We start from the raw sequence: 22,147 nt of genomic DNA, 5'->3' as shown, positions 1-22,147 counted from the left end.
GAAGATGAAATGAAGAAATAAGTGTCACAATAATTATTTATCACTTAATGATCTAGTTTGACTTGACACGAAGTTTAAGAAAATAAAGAAAACTTTTCATCATGTGGTCATAAATTAAAGTTATGTCAAATGTATAAAATTGTCCTTTAATATTGTGGCCTGAAACATTGTCACGTGGAAAGTTGTTACCAAAAAAAAAGATCATTCTTTTTTAAACAGACTAAAAAGGAAATAATGTTATTCTTTTTAAACGGATAAATTATTAATTTGACTTTGACTGACTTTGACCAGCCTCAATTCACTTAATCTACTTTATTCAAAAATATTATTTGTCATTTTAAAAAAATATGATCCAAAAACTTTTAAATTTGGATAAAATCATACTAGTAATAACTCTATTTCCTTTCTTGCATACTAAACTACATTGATGTGCATGTATAAATACTCCCCCCCTCTTTAGTCATAGAGATATAGGGTTCGAAAAGAAGTACGATTTCCATTGTCCCGAACATGACAACTGAAAAGAAACTTATTTGTGGATTTCTCGAATTTTGTTCATTCTGCAAGAAAAAACTCTCACCTGAACAAGATATCTACATGTATATGTGAGTATTCTTACGTTACTATTTATTTCCACTTTTTTTTTTCACTATTTGCATATTTAATCGTCATGATAGAATTTTGATTGAATATTAAATATACATGATAAAAAATTATTCATAATTGAGGACTAAAAATGTTACTAATGATATATATATATATACTTCTTTAATGGATAGGGGTGATAAACCATTTTGTAGCGTAGAATGCAGAAGCAAGCAAATATCATTGAATGAAGAAGAAGTTACAAGGACAGAGAAAAAACTAGCTGATCAAAAATCTTCTTTATCTTAAAGGAAATTCGAAATCATGCTCAACCTAGTATGATTTTTGCAACATTTCGTTTCGATTATTTTGTCCATTTCATTTTTTTTTAAAATATTAGTATCGCAAGGGAATTCAGGATTTAAGCTTTCTGAGTTTTGATTTAGAATCCTATTATATCATGTTTAATTTACTTCGTTTTGAAGTCTATTGTTTCAAAGTTTATAAGATATATAAAGTATCTTTTTACGAGGAGTCGAATCATATTTTGAAGATTTTATAAACAAAGAGGTACAATTTGATAATAGTAGGAGTAATTTTTATTTTTATTTTTATTTTCATAGTTTAAAAGTCATTATTAAGCTTTGAACTTCAACTACGTAGTGTAACATTTAAACAAGCGTGAGCCAGTAAGCAAGCTTAAGTGATAGTTTGACTATAAGAAAACATGCAAAAATTTATTGTGGACGTATATTAAGACTTTATTAATGGCATGGGTTGGTTATAAGGGAAAATATTCACATCTTTTTCATGTATTAACGAGGCCCAAAGCGGGAATGATCGAATTTATCGTTTTACGTATGTTATAATTCATGGATTTTGGGTGATACATGATTCCGATGATTTTTTTGACAAAATCTTATGTGAGCATATGTTGAGACCTTATTAATGACATGAGTTTATCCTGAGGATCAAATGTCTGTATTTTCAAGTTCAAACGAGGCCTAGAGCGGGATGATCAAATTTACCATTTTACATGTGCTATAGTCCATGAATTTTAGAGGATATGTGATCCCGAAGGGTTCTTGGCCGAAATTTATTGTGGGTTTTTATTAAGACTTTATTAGTGGTGTGAGTGGCTTTCTAGGGAAAACCCTCAGCATTTTCAAGTTCAAATGAGGCCCAAAGCGGGAATAACCAAATTTAACATCTTACGTGTGCTATATAGTCCATGGATTTTCAATGATCCATGATCCCGATGGGTTTTGTACGAAATTTTTCGTGGAAGTCCGTTAAGACCTTATTAGTGGTGTGAGTTGGTCCCGACGGAAAAATATTTACATTTTCAGTTCAAACGAAGCCCAAAATGGGAATGACCAAATTTTTTCGTTTTACGTGTGTTATATATAATCCATGGTATTTGGATGATACGTGATCCAAATGGGTTTTTGGAAGAAAGTGTTTGTGGGCGTCAGTTAAAACCTTATTAATGGTGTGAGTTAGTTTCGATGAGAAAACGTCCACATTTTCAAGTTCAAACGAGCTCAAGAGCGGGAATAACCAAATTTACCATTTAACGTGTGCTTAGTCCATGAAGTTTGGGTGATACGTGATTCCGACAAGTTTTTGCTGAAAATTTTTGAGGGCGTCCGGCGTGATTCGGTCTCGAGGGGAAAACGTCTGTCTTTTCAAGTTCAAACAAGGCTACATAGGGAATGACTAATTTATCGTTTTACTTGTGCTATAGTCCATGAATTTTGGTGATACGTGATCCTTATTAGTTTTGGGCGAAACTTTTTGTATGTGTTTGTGAGAACTTATTAATAGCATGAGTTGGTCTTGGGGGAAAAACATCTGCATTGTCAAATTCAAACTAGGATGAGAGGTGGAATGACCAAATTTATCATTTTATGTGTGCTATCCATGAATTTTGGGTAATAGGTGATCCTGATGGGTTTTTGGTAGATAATTTTTTAGGACGTCCGTTAAGAACTTATTGATGGTGTGAGTTGGTCCCGAGGGAAAAATGTTTGAATTTTCAAGTTCAAACAAGGTCAGAGCGGGAATGATCAAGTTTACCATTTTACGTGTGCTATACTATAGATTTAGGGTGATACGTGATCCCAATTGGTTTTTTGCTGAATTTTTTTGCGGTGTTTGTTAAGACCTTATTAATGGCGTGAGTGGTCTCTAGGGGCAAACGTCTGCATTTTCAAGTTCAAATGAGGCCCTGAGAAGGGACAACAAAATTTATCATTTTTCATGTGTTATAGTCCATGAATTTTGAGTGATACACGATCTCAACGATTTTTTGGCTTAATTTTACTGTGGTTGTATATTAAGAACATATTAATGGTATGAAATGGTCCCGAGGGGCAAATGTCTACATTTTCAAGTTCAAACGAGGCCCTCAGCGGGAATGACCAAATTACCATTTTATGTGTATTGTAGTCCATGGATTTTGGATGATACATGATCTCAATGTGTTTTAGGCCGAATTTTTTTGTGGTAATCCGTCAAGACCTTATTAATGGCATGAGTTTGTCTTGGGGGGCAAACGTCTGCATTTTTCATGTATAAACGATGCCCAAAGCAGGATTGACTAAATTTATTATTTTGTGTGTGCTATAGTCCATGGATTTCAAGTGATACATGATCTCGATGGATTCATGGCCACATTTTTTGTGGGCGTTAGACTTTATTAATGGCGTGAGTTGTTTCCAAGGGGAAAATATTCGCATTTTTAAATTCAAACAAGGCCAAATCAGGAATGACCAAATTAACCATTTTATGTATGCTATAGTCTTTGAATTTTTGGTGATACATGATCTCGATAAGTTTTTATTCGAAATTCTTAGTGGATGTCCACTAAGACCTTATAAATGGTGTGAGTTGGTCCTAATGGAAAGAAATTCACATTTTCAAGTTAAAACAAGGCCTAGAACGGGAATGACCAAATTTACCATTTTACATGTGTTACAGTCCATGAATTTTGGTGTGATACGTAATCTCTACGAGTTTTTAGCCGTAATTTTTTGTGGACATCTGTTAAGACCATATTAATGGCGTGAGTTGGTCCTCAGGGGAAAATATTCGAATTTTAAAGTTAAAAAAAGACAAGAGTTGAATGACCAAATTTATCATTTTACGTGTGATATAGTCCATGAATTTTGGATAATACATAATCTCGATAAATTTATGAACAAATTATTTTTTGGGCATTCCGTTATGACCTTATTAATGGCATGAGTTGGTTCCCAAGGGAAAAAATTCGCATTTTCAATTTCGAATGAGTCCCGGGACAGGAATGACGAAATTTGTTGTTTTATGTGTGCAATAGTCTATGGACTTAGTGTAATACGTGATCCCAATGGATTTTTGCCGAAATTCTTTGTGGGAGTCTGTTAAGACCTTATAATGTCGTGAGTTGGTCACAAGGGGCAAACATTTGCATTTTGCTGTTCAAATGAGGCCCAAATCAAGAATAACAAAATTTACCATTTTACGTCTACTATTATCCATGAAATTTGGGTGATACATGATCTGGACGAGTTTTCAACCGAGCTATTTTTTTGTGGGCATCCATTAAGACCTTGTTAATGGCGTGAGTTGATTCCGAGGGGTAAATATTCACATTTTAAAGTTCAAACAAGATCCAGAGTGGGAATGACCAAATTTATCGTTTTACTTGTACTATAGTCATGGATTTTTACGGATCACGTGGTTATCTTAATATTTTCTTCTTAATTTATCTTTACTTATTATTTGATAATTATTTTTCATCTTTTACTTTTCCTTTTCATAGTAGTTCTACCTTGAAATCTACTATTTTTGTATGTTTATTATTCAAATTATGAATGTGTGATATTATGACATAGAACTATACAATTTATCCAAAAATTGTATTCATTAAAACAAATACAATATGATACAATAATATGTGATATGTTACAACGCGAAACATTATAAAACAATACAAAATAACCATCCAAACAAAGTATTAGTAGGGAACATTGATAGAAATTAAATCTACGATTAACTCATAATTTTAGCTCAACGATAAAAGCATAGCAAGAAACAAAACCATTATATTTAAGTAGAAAAGGATAGTAAAATATACACCCTTTGTACACTATTATATGTTTCAAATCATGCTTTAGTTGATCCATGAAAAAATTTTCGACCTTTAAAAAAAAAGTTAAAATGAAGAAACTAGTGTCACAATAATTATTTATCACCTAACTTTTGACAGAGAAAAATCTAAACTACAAGTGAGATCATATTTGGAGAAAAAACAACAAAATAAGAGTAAACAGATAAGAATATGATACATCTAACTACAAGTGAGACTAGATTCACGATTTAAATTTTATGAGTTTGACTTTGACCGACTTTGACGGCCTCAATTCATTTGACTTTTACTTTATTCAAAAGTATCATTTGTGATTTTAATAAAATCTGATTCAAAACTATTAAATTTGGATAAAAATCATACTACTAATAACTTTATTTCCTTTCTTACATACTAAACTACATTGATGTGTATGTATAAATACATCCTCCTTTTAGGCATAAAGATATTCAAAAACCATGAGCAAGAGAGGACTAAGTGTAGTACTTGAAGGCGGCGAGGGTTCAAAAAGAAGTACGACTTCCTTTGTTCAGAACATGACAACTAAAAAGAAACAAATTTATAGGTTTCTCGAACTTTGTTCATTCTGCAAGAAAAAACTCTCGCCTATACAAAATATCTACATGTATATGTGAGTTTTCTTTTGTTATTTTTTGTCTCACTCTTTTTCTTCACCCCACGCGATTACTAATTTTGATGACTAAAAATGTTACTAATGATATATATATATATATGTAAATGTACTTCTTTAATGGATAGGGGTGATCAACCATTTTGTAGCGTGGAATGCAGAAGCAAGCAAATATATTTGGATGAGGAAGAAGCTACAAACACAAAGAAAAAACAGGCTGATCAGAAATCTGCTTCATCTACGAAGAATTCGAAATCATGTTTTAGTTCAATGTTCTTTTAGTATTATGTTTGCAACATTTTGGTTCGATTATTTCGTTCTTGTTCCTTTTTATATATATATTAGTATCATATATCATGTTTAATTTACTTATTTTTGAAGTGTATAATTCAGACTTTTAGATATATAAAGTATCTTTTTTTCAAGGAGTAGAATCCTATTTTAAATATTTTGTACAATTGATAGGGGCAATCTATTTTGATAAGCACACATTTTGTTGTGTCATTGTATTGAATTTTATCTAATTAATACTAAAGTAAGAGTCAAATAAGTGTGAGCCAATAATCTAGCTCGTTTTAATAACTTAAGTGATAGTTTGACTATATCAAAACATGCAAAAATACTAGATTTGTGTAAACAACTTGGACTTGTATCCTGATCACATGACAATAACTCATACTGATGCGACGATATTTACATCCTTTGTAAAGGAAGTAATAAAAAGTCTAATGCATAAAGCGTTTAGCATTGGCAAAGTTAAATGAAGGGTCATGTACCTCAAGTTATCTCTTTGTGACCTATAAATCACAACCTGAAACCACAGAAATAACCACTAATATTTGCATCATGACAATATGACCTATAAATCACAACCTGAAACCACAGAAATAACCACTAATATTTGCATCATGACAATAACTCATACTGATACGCAGATACTTGCATCCCTTTTAAAGGAAGTTCTTCTAAAATTTGATATAAAAAACAGTCTAATGCATAAAGCATTCTGCGTTAGCAGGATTCAACAAAGGGCCATATGTATATATCACGAGTTCAAGTCATGAAAACAATAAAAACAATCGTTAATACTTGCATTAGGTTACAACCATAACAATGTACATTCATTAATTCAATTGGTTATTTCAGGATTTCAGTTACTTATTTTTCACACTTGAAAATTCCTTTGTGAATAATCAGCAATTTTTCAACTCAATAATTCTAAATGCAATATCAGAGAGAGAGAGAGAGACTGGTTGTGTAACTTTTTAATAACCACCTAAACTAATGAATTACAAGTTACAATCCACTTGGACAAAGAAATAAACAAAAAAAAATGTAAGGATATAGAGTATCCAGAATTTCAAATTCTCTTCTTGTTTGAATAGTTTTTCCTGTTGTTGAGTGACTACTTGTGTGATTTGCTCATAAGGGGGAAGATGGAACATCAAGAGTAATACCAGCTTGGATTTCACCCCAACCAATAAGACGCCAGTGCTTCTCGATCCTCCGGCTAAGAGCAATTTTCTCCCCTTTGCTGGTACATACAGGGGATGTCAGTTGCAGTTTTGCGAAAACATTCTTGATAGCGACAACACGAGCCCCTGTTGACATAGACCCTATATTTAACATGAGGATTTCTCCCTTTGCCAACTTTGAGACTCTACCCTGCCTCTCTGAGTCCTTTGTCCTCACACCCAAAAGACGTCGTAGCAAAAAGAAATTCACCTGTGTTATAAAAGGGTATTGAAATAAAGAAAGGATACATAAGAGCACTCTAAGAGGACCCTCAGTTGGAGGGAAGATAAAAACGAGCCTATTTGATGACACAGTCATAAAAATCAAAAGAGACAGTAGTTCGAAACTTAGACAAGAAAAGGTAATTGATTTTAAAATCAGTTCTTTAAGAAGAGACGATAAAGTCTAAAATGTCTTTGATGTGTACAAGGAAGTCATTTTACCTCCAGTTCCACATAAACTTCAGGAAGTGACCCGACCTCCCCAAGAACCTGTCCCACCAATCGATCAGCACGTGTCAATGTTGGATCCATAGTTGTTCCAACTCCAATGAGGCCTCCAGGCACGGCAAATTGAAGTTCATTTTGCTCGGCAAACAATGATACTATTCTTGAATATATTGGAGTACATTTGATGTTGCCACTCTCATCTTTCACAACAATTCCAGGACGAATCTCAATAAGTTGATTAACCTTCAGTACACCCTGCGCAAAGAATATAATTAATATTATCTAGAACATCTTCCAATGAGATCTTCACGTCTACACTCTAATAGGCCTCAGGCACTACTTGATTACTTGGTCAAACTAAAAGCCTAACGTTAAAGAAGCAATCACTTGCATCATATCATTGATTGCAGAAATAGAGAAAGATGCCTTCAAAATACTGCCACCAGCAACACCCCCTCTGATATCATCAACTTCAAAACCAGGTTTATTTACATCAAATGACCGGATAACAATCATATTTGGTGGTGAGATGAAATTCCTCTCAGGAATGGGAATTTTTTTCACAATATATTCACAGACGACATCAATGTTGTACTTCAATTGTGCAGATATTGGTACAACTGGGGCACCATCTGCAACAGTTCCCTGGAAAAGAATTTGAAATATGGTTGTATAACACATCCTTGAGAGGCAAATGAATATATACCAGTATTCCGCTTACCTGAATAAATTTCTGAATTGCCTCATGCTGGTTGATAGCAACATTTTCCTGAACCAGATCAACCTTATTTTGAAGAATTATTATATGTTGGAGACGCATAATTTCTACAGCAGCTAAATGTTCAGAAGTTTGAGGCTGGGGACAGCTCTCATTGGCAGCAATTAGAAGTAAGGCGCCATCCATAATTGCGGCTCCATTAAGCATAGTAGCCATGAGAATATCATGACCCTGAAGTAAAAGATGTCATATAAAACATTGATATGTCAGGAAATTAAATACTAAAGTACAATGATATTGTTACGAAATGAGCCTAACAACTGCATAAGGCTAGATGCAGGAAAAATGTCTATGCCTGAATTGTTATATCATTAATGCCATTCTTAACGTCCTAGACTTCTTTATAATCGTAGAGAAAGCTAATAGGGACTGCAAGTTAAATAAGAACAGCAAAGCTTATATGTAAGAATATTCATTACAAAAGAAAAACAGTAATAATTCACAGTAAGACTTATTATTTGATACTATTCTCTTGCTTGAATTCCAAGGCCAAAATCTTTAAAATTTTCTCTTGTATGGATGTATGTCATTCATGTTCAGTAAAAAGAAAAAAGGTTTATCGGTATAGTAAAAAAAGAATGCACAAGTAAATTTTTAAGTAATACATACTGTAGAAAGTAGCATGTGTGGAACTTACCGGGCAATCAACAAAAGACACATGCCTCAGCAATTTCATTTTGCAGTTCTCAAAACCAGGGACGTCACACATGGGATTGTCTTCTTTTCCACTTCCATAAGCCCTGGAAAGGACTGATGTTACAACACAACCTACCAGATGAAGTACAAGAATGATTCTTTCTCAAATCAAGGACTCACTTGTAGCATGCAGGTCTAGGACAGCGCTCTTCTTCACATTTGTATATCTTAGCATTTGCATATCCAAGCTTAATTGTAATATTACGCTCTAGCTCATTTTTAAAACGAACAGTCTGCAAAAATAAGGGAGCATAACTATTTGCAGTCTGACTACTTTCACCGGACACAGTAAAATAAGTAAGACTAAACAAAGTTCAGACAAAACAAAGACTTACAAATCAACATCTAAGAAATATTAATGGAGCCACAATGGATAAGACAAATTAATTCTCCAAATACCAGCTCTGTGTCATGTTGCAATAGAGGCTAATGTAATAGTAGCTTTGATTCATAACCACCATATAAAATAGGAGGGCGTGGAATTACTTTATTTGTTAATTATAACAAAAGGAAAAGGACAAAACTCAGAAATGCTTTCTAGTTGCTGAAATAAATAGCAAATACCCTTAGATACCAAAAGATCAACAGACCGAATAGTTGTTCTTGCAAATACATATGTAAATAAGTATATTTACAGTTTACGGTTGTAACTCAAGAGAAACAGTTAAATAGAGGACTGTCGAATCGCAAAAGCTTTATTAACTAGTGGAACAAATTAAACTCCAGTGATAAAGGCCCAGAATTTCAAACACTGGCATACCTGCACACCAGATATAGCTTTTACAACTGTTGACTTCCCATGAGCCACATGGCCAATAGTACCTAGAATATGAAATTACATTTCAGTAATTCAGTGTGCGTAATTAAAGTGTATAAACAGCTAGCCTGGAGAGAGAATGGAACGAAAAAAAGAAGAGGTATATTCCATGTACGAGATAACGTAAGCACTTGCCGAATGCAAGTAATCAATAATTCTTAATTACTAGTTTACCAATGTTTATTGTTGCCTGACGAGCAATAACTTCAGGCGAAAGAGGATGTAGCTTCGTGACATCCAATTTGCTTAGATCCTGCTCCATCAATCCTTTCCGAGACATTTTGGCTGATGTTCAATACTTCAAAAGCAAGTTTCAACTCTGAATTTCGGAACAAAGACAAATGAGTTCATCTTCAAAGCCATCAAGTTGAGCAACACATCAGCTTACTCAAAGCAGAGGGCTACAGCCAATACAGCTTAATCCCCGAAGTTATTTCGTTAATCAGAGAATATTCAGAACGACTCATTATTTACTTTGTTTTATTGTCAATTCCATACCAAGGAGATGGAATATTGCTGATCAAAGACCAATCTCCACCCGCTCACGCTTGGTGACAGAGGGATTCATCAGATAATTCTAACACCCTAGCATCTAGAATTGACATCAATTATTTGTTTTTTAATAAATGCACCAGTATCACCAATTGACACTATCAGGCTAAATATTTGTTATTTTACAATATTAGTATCCAGGTTAGCTTGCATGCACTTTTCGACTACTCCACTGAGTACCTGCTACAACTCAACCCACCAGCAGTAACTATACACTGAGAATCAAGTGGATGGAAGAATTTGCATGGAGTTTTCTAGGATAGGACTAGAATCATGTTAGTCGACTTTAAAGCCAATAAACCATAATAGTCCAGGTTTCATAAATATCCTAAATTTGATACGTTATACATCGCAGTGGCATATAAAGACATTCTTTCTTTAATATGCACCTCGATTAAATCCAACAGACCTTCCACCTCCCACCACCACCAAGTATCAGATGGGAAGAAATCACTTAATATTTCTGTCTCTATTGAGATACTAAAAAAGAAGTTGCTAAATTTCTTTTTCTTTATTTTGATAAAGACCAGCTTACGTGCACCTCAATTAACTCCACACTGTTTTTCTTCATTTTGATAACAACCAGCATACGTGCACCTCAATTAACTACACACGATACATATCACATATCACTTAGTGTATTGTCTCTAACAGGACTAATACCCGACACCGTATAGTGCTCAACCCACTTCATTGACCACAAGGCCGAGCAACTTACTAAATTTCTACCAAAACACTTCCCACGTTAAAAAAAAAAAAGTAGTACACACCTTTAACAACTGTAAGCATCTATATGTACATTTTTTTTTAATATTCAGTACTATACCATATTATTCAGGAAATGAGGCTTTATTTTAAGAAATGGAAGCAAACACGGCAACATGTTAATCCAATTAACTAAAAATCAGCATTTTTATCACAAAAGATCATTCAAAATACGAAATATGTAGAGAGATAAAGCATGTGAGAGAAAGCTAGCAACACATACAAATCAGCCGCCGGAGAAGTAGAACGACGAGGAGTTGGCAGCGGCAGCAGCAGCAGAGAGGGTTTGAGAAGAATTAACGAACAAAGCAGTTAGAATTTGGGCTTTAACTATGGGCCAATAGGCCCGCTCAAGTGAGTAACTGGGCCGGTTCTGGGCCACAACCCACGGACCGATTGGTGGATTAAGTGGGTCAACCCGGCCCATGGTAACACGTGTCTTCCTAATAATACTCGCTTAATTGTGATTAATTAATAATGTGTTGTGAGTTTTAAAAGTAATTGTCTGATTTGTGACTTTTTAAGTTCAAAATAAAATTAAAATTAATTGTTTTATTTTTATTAGTAAATGTTCTCGAAGATTATAAAAATACCTTAATGTCGTATATTTAATAAAGAGATTATATCTTAAGACATAAATAACGATAAAATAGTCAAAAATTTCTCCTAATAAATTTGAGACGGAAGAAGTACTACTTAATCATGATAACTTCTATTAATTTTGTTGTATATACTTCAATTATATACAACTAATAACTTTTATGAGCATTAATATCACATAATTTTATTTACTAAGATTTGACGAATAAAAATTATCCTCTAGTAAATTTTGAAATTTGAAATGCTATTACTCCAAATTCTTTGAGGCCAATTGGTACGCAATTCAAAATTCAGTGAATAATAGATCTTCTCTTTATCCTTTTTCACTTAAAAGATTGGATTTTTAATAGTAAAAATTTCATTGCGCGATGTGCACATAATGACTAAATTCTTAGGATGAGACTCAACTAAATTTACTTTGTTAAAAAATTATACGGTATATCAAGGTAAAATGAAATATAATTCATAGATACATATTGTTGAATTCCTCTTCTTCTTCTTTTTTTCTCGAATAATCGTGGTGTTCAGATCAGCTTACACTTATTTTTACTTAGATTTACAAAATATATGCTACACCTCTCACTTACTTTCGAGTTCTGCTTTGTCTTTCAAACTTAAAATATCATCATAAGTAAAAAAGTGAGTGAGATTGGATTCTAGGCACCAGACGGAGCTTTATCACTTAAAATATTTGAGAAGTGTTCAATTACCACCTGAAAGTTCCATGCATCTAGACAATAGACCTGCAAGAACATGCCTTGATCTTCAATGCAATGTTAAAAAGGCCATACATGTGTTTGTTAGTTGAACTCTTCAGAATTGTCACTGGGTGCATGTCGGATAGTTCAAAAGTAGTTCGTCTTTGAAGAATATAACACGGACAAGGCAACATTTTTTAAAAGTCCGAACAACATAGCATAATACGGAGAAAGAAGATTTAATATATTGCTTCTAATCTAGCATAGACATAAATCACTAGTTCAATACATATTTTATAACTCAGTAAAATTCAAGTTTAGCAGCAAAGGTTTCTATGCAGATATTCAGATTGAACTTAACTAACCTCAAGCTACTTCAAAATCTCGAATGTTGGCACAGTTAGTCGTTAAACGATTCTTGTTCCATTGTTTCAACCTCTTTCAGAAAAGGGCCTTACACACCGCGACACTGGCTGATCTTGATCCTGATTCTGATCCTAATCCCGTCAATAGGATCAAAGGAATGTCCTTTTTGCCTATGTGCATTTACAAGAAGATAGCACGAATAAAGATCAATAACATGGTCTTCGATATAAGGAATATCAAGACAATAGTTCTGATCAAATTCAGGCGCGATAACAAAAATTCTTTCTTCTCTTAGTCAGGCTCCAAAGTAAGGACGATATACAAGTAGAACAATAAACAAAAACATCACCAATTGAAGGAGAAGTACTAATTTACGCGCAACAGGACCTAATTCCACTACTCTCAGCTCAGCACCAGCAGTTCTCGTCCTGTAAACATAAGTACTTCTCCTAAACACATCATCATCATGACCGAAAAATGACTTGAAAATCTCATTAGGATCAAACTCATCGCCTGAACTATACTCGTGCCTCGTTCTTCTTCTCCTCGTGCCACTAACATTACACTCCTGACTATACACGAATTCGTCAGCATAACCTATCTCATCATACTCTCTCCTTGAACCAACATCACTCAAACACTTAAAACGCCTTTGCTACTTTCTTAAACGCGTCTTCAGAACCTGGATACTTGTTTTTATCAGGATGAACTTTCAACGAAATTTTTCGATATGCTCTTCTAATTTCATCAAATGAACAACTTGACTCCAAACCAAGAATATCATAATAGTCCTTACTCTTAATTCTTCTAATCATCTCTACATGTTCCTCTCTACAATTCATCACATCCCCTGTCTCATTTTTCACACTAGCAACGTCGTTTTTAACCTCGATAAATGCACCACGAGTCGATGAATCAAGATTTTCACAAGCAGTAAGAAGATCATCCAATGATAAATTTTTATTAAGACGATGCGCGATTCCAATAAATTTTAGGGCTCTCTGTTTATTACCTGATGAAATCGCATCTTTAGCTATACTAATGCATCTTAAAGCCTCATCTTTGTTACTATCCATTGTAACATTTAGCTCATCAACTTCAATCCTATTCAATTACAAGCCCTGAAATCAAGCTCGAATCAGTCAGTGGCCGAGCCAGGATTTTGAAAAAAATCATCGAATTCATGCAACAAATTGATATTAATCCATAACGTTATTAATAATAATGCGTTCAATGCTAAAAACCTTAAAGGTTGATCTCATAAAGTTTGAATTCTGAATCCGCTTGTATAACCAATTACACATCAAGGATATTATGATGATTCGATTTTTACAACCACAATCACATTTTTTTTCCTAGACTATGATTATGAGCAATAGCCCCTGAATTTCGATTTAAAGAGACGTAGACGGATCCAAAATTTATAGTTACTATAATTTTTTCGATCGAACGATGATCAAAGATATTTTGTTTGGGCAATTCATAATCACGTGATAAATATTTAAAAAAAAGTTTATGAATTAATCAAGAATGAAATGATTGCACAAATATGTAATTGAAGTTTTATGGAATTGTTATCAAACAAATTTATTCATTGATGTTTTTAAAAGAGAAAAAAAAATTAAAAAAGGATATTAAAATTAATAGAAAAAAAGTATTTTTCACCTTCAATGGAAATTGAAGCTTGATGAGCAATGGACGAGAGGGAGAAGATGTGCTTGAAAAAAAAAACAAATTGATTTTTGAGAATGGAAATTTTTTTACTTTGTAATTAGGCACGAGTCCAAACTAAATTTGAATTCGTGTTGAAAGATGGGTTAAAAACTTAAAATTGCTACGTAATAAAGATGATTCCATATTAAGGCCCAAATCATAATTATAAATAAGTTTTCTTTTACTTAATTTTTTATTGAATGTTGGACTTTTATAGGTGGAATTTAGAAAGGGTACAATATACGCATACTTTATATTTATTATCTAGAGGTATAGAAACTTTTTCCGAAGACCCTTTTTGAGTAAGAGACAGTGAAATAAAAGAAAGCGCAATGCTATTGGGAAAAAAAAAAGTTAACAATAATTTTCTTACCGAATAAAAAAAAATATATTTCTTGATGTAATTGAAGAAAAAGACTCATATATAAATGAATAAATGTGCATAATGAAACTTTGTTATCGAGAGCGGCTTAATAAATTTGATGACCTAATTTTTAATTTATTTCATAGAATCCATGCAATAATGAAATACAAAAGAAACATATTTTCTCATCTCTATATGGATAATAATTCAAACATGACAAAGTTAAATTGAAGTACTTCCTAGTTTCCAAAGTGAGCTCCAAACATGGTAACATATTGTTACGGGCTTACACGTATAATGTGATGATTCATGATTTACAAAATTCAAAACAACGTTTAGACCTGACATGCACGAAGATCCTTCGATCAATCATCTCAAAAGCAATTGGTGGAGGATGGACATGCAATTGTTGTCTCCCCTCTATTTTCAATAACAAAGTACTCAAATTAATATATGGTTTATGAAATAGATTAAATAAACTTCTAAAAGTATGTCTTGTGGGTTTTTGAATAAGAAAAAAAGAAAAGAGAAGGAATAGTTAAAAGAACATATTTTTTCATCTATGGATCAATCAAACATGACAAAGTTAATAGCTAGCTAATTTAGAAAAGTTGAATTAAAAAATTGGAAAGTAAAATAAAAATTCATCAAGCATAGCAAGAATTTTTTTACGAAAACAGAATAACATAAACGAATAACTTAAATTAAGGATTCTACAAATCTCAGAGTCTAAAAAACATAGTTCAAATTCAACAACTCGAAAATAAAAATAGCTAGAACAATCACATCGAAATGTCACGTTTGATAGGTATTTTGCACCAATGTTTTGTCATCAATGAGTCTTGCTTGAAGATGCACGACAAGTAACACATTGGCAAGCTGGCTGTGGACACCCATCACTAACTGAAGAGCTTGTGGTTGCCAAAGTGAGCTCCAAACATGGGAACGCGTTGTTACGATTTACAGGATTCAAACCAACGTTTAGACCTGACACAGAAATCCTCTTATCAATCATCTCGGGAGCAGGCGGAGGAGGAGGGACATGCAGTTGTTGTCTCCTGTTTTCAATAACAAAATACTCAAAAATTAATATATGGTTAGTGAAATATAATTCTAAAAAGTATATGCTAAAGTATTTAATCAATTAGAAAACTATATTTTATTCAACAAAAGTTATATAAACACACTAACATTATTCTTGAACAAATATTATTTCAAAATCTTAATTAGTATAATCAATTAGGGAAAAAAAGGGTAAGATTAATTACCTCATATAGCTAGCACCCCCATTTTGTGCATTGTTCGTTGCATGAAGAGGGTTCATATCCTAAATTTCAAATAAAATTTTGATTTTTTAGAATTTATAAACAATGTAAATACCAAATTAAAAGATCAAAATCAATAAATATAAGAAAAATGTAACCCTAAAATTGAAGGTTGACACTTCATTGACCTGCACGTGATATTCAAATTAAAAATTATATTAGTACGATAATAATCTATCTCTATCTAATTTTTTATGTTAAATTAATATACTTTACTATAATTAGATAATAAATAAGATAAATATACGATAATTACATGGTGTTCATTGTTTTGATCCACTTCGCTGTTCTGTTTATCTTCATCTTCATCTTCGTCCTCGTCACTACTCTCTCCATCTTCAGAGTTTGCAACTTTCATCCAAAGCCCATCTTCTTCGACAACTTCGCAATTGGGGCATTTCATTTGCCCCATAAAATTGAACTCAACCGCAATACAATCTATATAATAGAGAAAAAAATTGAAAAAAAATCAATAACAGTATAAAAATTTAGAATTAATTTATTTCTAATTTAAAAAGGAAAATAAAATTTATACAATTAGATTATTAGATCTTAATATATGTGTCAAACAAATGGAATCAATCATGTCTAGTTAGCTACTAATCGATTTATATAGAAAAAAAATTCTAATAAAATATATGTCAATTTATACCAAGGTTTTATCTAAAAGATCAAAGAAAATAATTGAGCTAACTATATTAGTTATCATTCACTTCAAATGAGTTTAAGAAAAAAGAAAAGTAAAAATTCAACTTAATCAATTAAAAGATCTAAAACAAAAAATAATTTAAAAAGCCATATATATCAAATAAACAACTTTTGTGTTTGAGTAACGAAAGATCTACTAATCGATTTATCAGATGTTTAGATAGAAAAAATATCTTTATAAAAATATATAAGTGAATGAATATTTACCAGTATGAAAATAATGTCCGCATATAAGTTTGGTGATGGATCGTGTACCATCATCAACAACCTTGTGTTCACAAACAGTGCAAAGAGGGGCACTGTTTAAATCATTGGGGAAACTAATATTTGCCATAACTTATTGAAAAAACTAAGATAAAAATCAATTAATAATAAAAAAAGAGAAGTGAAGAGTGAAGTGAAAAAATAGGCTAATTTCAACATCATTTATAGGGACATTTTTACACATTAATTAATTGACTTACTAAGTTTGAAACTTTTTATTAGATTTTCTTACTATAAATTATGTTGGTGGTCAAATGTAAATGAAAATTGATATGCATGATTTATTAATTACTTTTTTCCTATTATAGTTTTAAACTTGAAAGTTATTTGAAAATGTGGTCCTCCATATATTGGAAAGAAGTTAAAATCATGTTTAAAAATGATTTAATGATAAAAGATACATTTAAGGTAACTCTATTAATCAAGTTTCATATATAAATTATTGTTAATTATTATTAAAAGTCAGATCAACTATTAGTTTTTTTCCTTTTTTTGATATCGACACGTCATTTTTGACTCAATCTGAATTTCAATCAATTTTTTTAGCTTTAAATCTTTATTTAAATATAACCTTTTCTCTAACTTTTATTCCATTTTTAGTAGATTTTTTTGGAAAAACAATTAAAAATCACAAGAAATCATATATTATTAAATTGTACATCCATTTTTTATTTGTGAGGAAAGAGAAAATTATAAAAATATATTCTTTGACTTTTCTTACATAAATATACTTTAGGTAATATTTTAATGTTGGTTATTTTTACAAGAAAAATAAAAAAGATCAAATTATATAGAATGTTATCAAAAGCTATTCCATTGGACAGGAGAATATTCCACTCTTCCTCCCCAAACTTATAAATATTATTCAAAATTCATAATAGACATTTTAAGAAGATTAATTAGACCTAAAATAAATAAACCATACTTCATCCTAAATCTAATATTATATATTAGAAAAAGAAAAAAAAAAAGAGGAGGATTTAATAGAGGAAACTCTAATCAACCAAAGCTAAGCAACAAAAAGAAGCTCATTCCTTTGAACATGAAAAATCATCAACTCCCAATATCCAAATCTATTCAAATAATGTATTTTTACTGATTATCACACTATTTATGTATTGTAATTCATTTTTCATTTGAGTTTTTTTTTAAAATAACCCATGTTCCTACGTAATGAAGTGGTAAGATCTATTTAGACATTATTCTTTCAAAACTTCACTTAGCGGGATTTACTGAATATAGGGGTGTATAACATCGAATCGAAAATTGAACCAAGCCATAAACCGAGTCAATTCAGAAAAAAAATCGACTTGTGATTTAGTTTTTCTTGGTTTGGTATTGAAAAAAAATCCCTACTATATTTGGGTTGGGTTGGTTTTAACTAAAAAAAAAATCAATCCAAGACCAAATCAACCCGACATATACGTAAAAATATTACTTTGATATAATTTTAAAATATTTCTTATACTATTTCATAGTTTTATCTTTTAATATGCTATTTCAAGTTTAAAACTTAGAATTCAGAATGGTCCAATAAAAATTTTCTTAGATGTTGATAATTATAATAAAACTTAAATCAAGATCAAATTAATATTAATGCAAAAAGAAAATCAATTCAACACTAAGAATGATAATAATATTGAATATTTGTTCTTTAATTTTACAATGGTTTAGATAATTAAAATAGATAATCTAATTTTAATTTTGATTAAATATTTAGCAATGTAACGAATACTTATTAAATATATTTTAGCACGATTTAGTACTTTTAAATTATGATCATTCTCATTATGACTTTAAAATATTTATTCTATATGATGATTTCTTTGTCATTTTTAATTAAATATTTTTATGTCATCAATACTCATCTCATATTTTGTGTTTTTTTGTTTTTTAGAAATAACTTAGATAATTGTATTTTGGTTGGACTAAATAAATATTTGAAGCACAAGTTAATCATATGTTTGTATGCAAACTAGACCGAAAAATCCAAAATTTTGAAAAAATTGAGGTTTATTATTTGGTTTGATTTATAAATTTTAAAACTCGACACAATGGTTTGGTTCAGTATTTAAAAATCCCGGAAAAAAACAGAGTTTGAAAAACCTAAAAAATATTAAATTTTATTAGTTTGATTTGATTTATAAATTTAAATTTTTTATACAAATTATTTGATTTGATATTTAAAAAAACTCGAACCAACTCAGTCATGTACAATCCTAAGGCTGGATATGTTGTTATTCATGTGGTCGGTTCAATTTGTTATGTTGTAGACTTTTTTGTTATGTTGTAGACTTTTTCATTGGATTTGGATGATTGATTAAAATTTTGCACACTAGTTTAATTTAAATGTGTTGTGATCTGTGAGTTTAGAAAAATAAAAAGGAATTGTTAAGAACATATTTTCTCATCTATGGATCAATCAAACATAACAAAGTTAAATATCTAGCTAATTCAAAAAAAGTTGAATTAAAATTAGAATATAAATTGCTTGAAACATAAACTAAGAAAAATTAGGAAAATACACTAATTAATCGAATCTCAACAACACCAATTATCAAAAATAATTCTACATGTTTGGTTTATGACAAAAGAATAATACTTGTAGATGGAAAGATCATGTTTAAGACTCAAAACAAATAAATAATAAAACATGTTTGATTTTTTCAAATGCATTTTCCACCAATTTTGTGTTGAAGCTCTAAGTAATTATAACGCACACATCAATTTGACTAGTTTTATAATTTTTTTTGAAAAATAAAACTAATCGAAGCATTGTAAGTAATTTTTCACCAAAACACAATTACATAATTAAGGATTCTACAAATCTCAAAGGCTAAAAAGCATAGTTTAAATTCAACTGACTCGAAAATAAAAATAGATAGAACAATCACATTGAAATGTCACGTTTGATAGATATTTTACACCAATGTTTTTCATCAATGCGTCTTGCTTGAAGATGCATCACTAACTGAAGAGCTTGTGTTTTCCAAAGTGATGAGCTCGAAAGTTGGCAACATGTCGTTACGAATCGCAGTATCCGAATCAATATTGTTTAGACACGAGACACAGATCCTCTGCTCAATCATCTCGATAGCATCTGGAGGAAGAGGGACATGCAATTGTCTCCCTCTATTTTTCAAAAACAAAGTACTCAAATCAACGTATGGTTCATGAAATAAATTAAATATAATTCTAAAAGTATATATAATCAATAAGAAAATTATATTTTATTCGACAAAAGTTATATTAAACACAATAAAATTATTCTTGCACAAACATTAATTTAAAATCTTAAAAGTATAATCAATTAGGGGGAAAAAAGGGTAAATATTAATTACCTCATAGGGCCAACACCTCCATTTTGTGCACCGTTCGTTGCATGAAGAGGGTTCATATCCTAAATTGCAAATAGAATTTTATATTTTTTTTAGAATTTATAAACAATCAAAAAGCTAAGCGATGTATAATTTTACTGTACACACAAAATTAAAAGGTCAAAATCAATAAACATAAAATATTTAGTAAGAAAAACCCTAAAATTGAAGATTGTCCCTCGTTGACCTGCACGTGATATTGAAACTAAAAATTATATTAGTATGATAAGAATCTATCTCTATCTCATTTTATGTTATTTTACTATGAATATACGATAATTACATGATGTTCATTGTTTTGATCCTCATCGTTGTTCTCTTCGTTTTCGTCTTCATCTTCATCACTACTCTCTCCATCTTGAGAGTCTGCAAATTTCATCCAAAGCCCGTCTTCTTCGACAACTTCACAATTTGGGCATTTCATAAGCCCCATAAAATTGAACTCAACTGCAATACAATCTGTATAATAGAAAAAAAATTTGAAGACTAATCAATGACAGTATAAAAATTCAAAATTAACTGATTTTTGTTTAAAAAGAAAAATAAGATTTATACAATTAGATTATTAGATCTTAATATGTGTGTCAAACAAATGGAATCAATCATATGAACGTTCAAACTTTTTGATTAGACGATATAAAAAAAATTACAATATGTTTTATCTTTTGTTGTTTCTATGTGTTTTTTTTTTAAAAAAATAAATAAATTTATTGTACTTGTTTTTACTAACTTATACAAAGATTTTATCTAAAAGATCAAAGAAAATAATCTAGCTAACTACATGAGTTATCACTCACTTCAAATGAGTAAAAAAAGAAAAAGTAAAAACCCAACTAAATCAATTAAAAGATCCAAATAAAAATTCAAGACAAAAGCCATATAAATCAAATAAACAATTTTTAATGACGAGTAACCAAAGAACTAATTAGCTACTAATCGATTTATCAGAGGTTTACATAGAAAAAAATTATAATTAAATATATACCAATTTATAACAAGGTTTTATCTAAAAGGTCAAAGAAAATAATTTAGCTAACTACATGAGTTATCATTCACCTCAAATGAATATAAGAAAAAACAAAGTAAATATCCAACTTAATCAATAAAAGATCTAAACAAAAAATAATTAAAAAAGTCATATACATCAAATAAACAACTTTTGTGTTGAGTAACGAAAGATCAACTAATCAATTTATCATCTGTTTATATAAAAAAATCCTTATAAAAATATATAAATGAATAAATATTTACCGGCATGAAAATAATGTCCATAAATTTGGTGATGGATCGTGTGCCATCATCAACAACCTTGTGTTCACAAACAGTGCAAAGAGGGGCACTATTTAAATCATTGGGGAAAACAATATTTGCCATAACTATTGAAAAAAACTAAGACAAAAATCAATTTTAATAGTAAAAAAGAGAAGTGAAGAGTGAAGTGAAAAAATAGGCTAATTTCAGCATCATTTATAGGGTCATTTTTACCCATTAATTAATTTGACTAACTAAGTTTGAAACTTTTTATTATATTTTCTTACTATAAATGGTGGTCAAATGTAGATTTTCTTACTATAAATTATGTTCGGTGGTCAAATGTAAATGAAAATTAATTTGCATTATCTATTAATTACTTTTTTCCTATAATAGTGTTAAACTTCAAATTATTTGAAAATGTTGTCCTCCATATATATATATGGAAAAAAGTTATTATCATGTTTTAAAATGATTTAATGTTAAAGATACATTTAGGGTAATTGTATTTTTCAAGTTTCATAATAGAAATTATTATTAATTATTTATTAAAACGCATAT

The 22,147-nt window shown here is 30.7% G+C and overlaps 1 protein-coding gene and 1 pseudogene across 3 annotated transcripts; both read right to left on the bottom strand.

The window, feature by feature from the left end:
- Nucleotides 1–6,598: 6,598 nt before the first annotated feature.
- Nucleotides 6,599–11,280, bottom strand: LOC101244374 (eukaryotic translation initiation factor 2 subunit gamma). Of its 3 annotated transcripts, none has more exons than XM_004239761.5 (9): nucleotides 11,144–11,280; nucleotides 9,778–9,922; nucleotides 9,547–9,608; nucleotides 8,907–9,019; nucleotides 8,728–8,830; nucleotides 8,034–8,261; nucleotides 7,700–7,957; nucleotides 7,307–7,567; nucleotides 6,599–7,073 (listed from the first exon to the last, which is right to left on the bottom strand). In XM_004239761.5, exons 2-9 carry the CDS (start codon nucleotides 9,881–9,883, stop codon nucleotides 6,771–6,773), a joined length of 1,434 nt encoding a protein of 477 aa, XP_004239809.2. In that variant the 5' UTR covers nucleotides 9,884–9,922; nucleotides 11,144–11,280; the 3' UTR covers nucleotides 6,599–6,770. The 3 variants fall into 3 exon arrangements, with proteins under 3 accessions (XP_004239809.2, XP_004239810.1, XP_004239811.1); XM_004239762.5 differs by having other exon boundaries at nucleotides 7,739–7,957; XM_004239763.5 differs by lacking the exon at nucleotides 7,700–7,957.
- Nucleotides 11,281–11,996: 716 nt separating this feature from the next.
- LOC104647667 (chaperone protein dnaJ 49-like) lies at nucleotides 11,997–14,400 on the bottom strand (annotated as a pseudogene).
- Nucleotides 14,401–22,147: the final 7,747 nt, after the last annotated feature.

The sequence above is a fragment of the Solanum lycopersicum genome, chromosome 5 (assembly GCF_036512215.1).
Source record: "Solanum lycopersicum chromosome 5, SLM_r2.1".
Classification (NCBI taxonomy): Eukaryota; Viridiplantae; Streptophyta; class Magnoliopsida; order Solanales; family Solanaceae; genus Solanum; species Solanum lycopersicum.
The sequence above is the reverse complement of the archived record's forward strand: the minus strand, read 5'-3'. Positions and strand labels throughout refer to the sequence as shown.

Bases quoted from the DNA above. Each gene is read 5' to 3' on its own strand.
- LOC101244374 (XM_004239761.5), bottom strand. From the start codon at position 9,883: ATGTCTCGGAAAGGATTGATGGAGCAGGATCTAAGCAAATTGGATGTC. The intron at 9,020-9,546 runs GTATGCCAGTGT...TTATTTTTGCAG, and splicing joins AAGCTATATCTGGTGTGCAG to ACTGTTCGTTTTAAAAATGA. The intron at 7,568-7,699 runs GTGATTGCTTCT...TTCTTTGCGCAG, and splicing joins CAATCAATGATATGATGCAA to GGTGTACTGAAGGTTAATCA.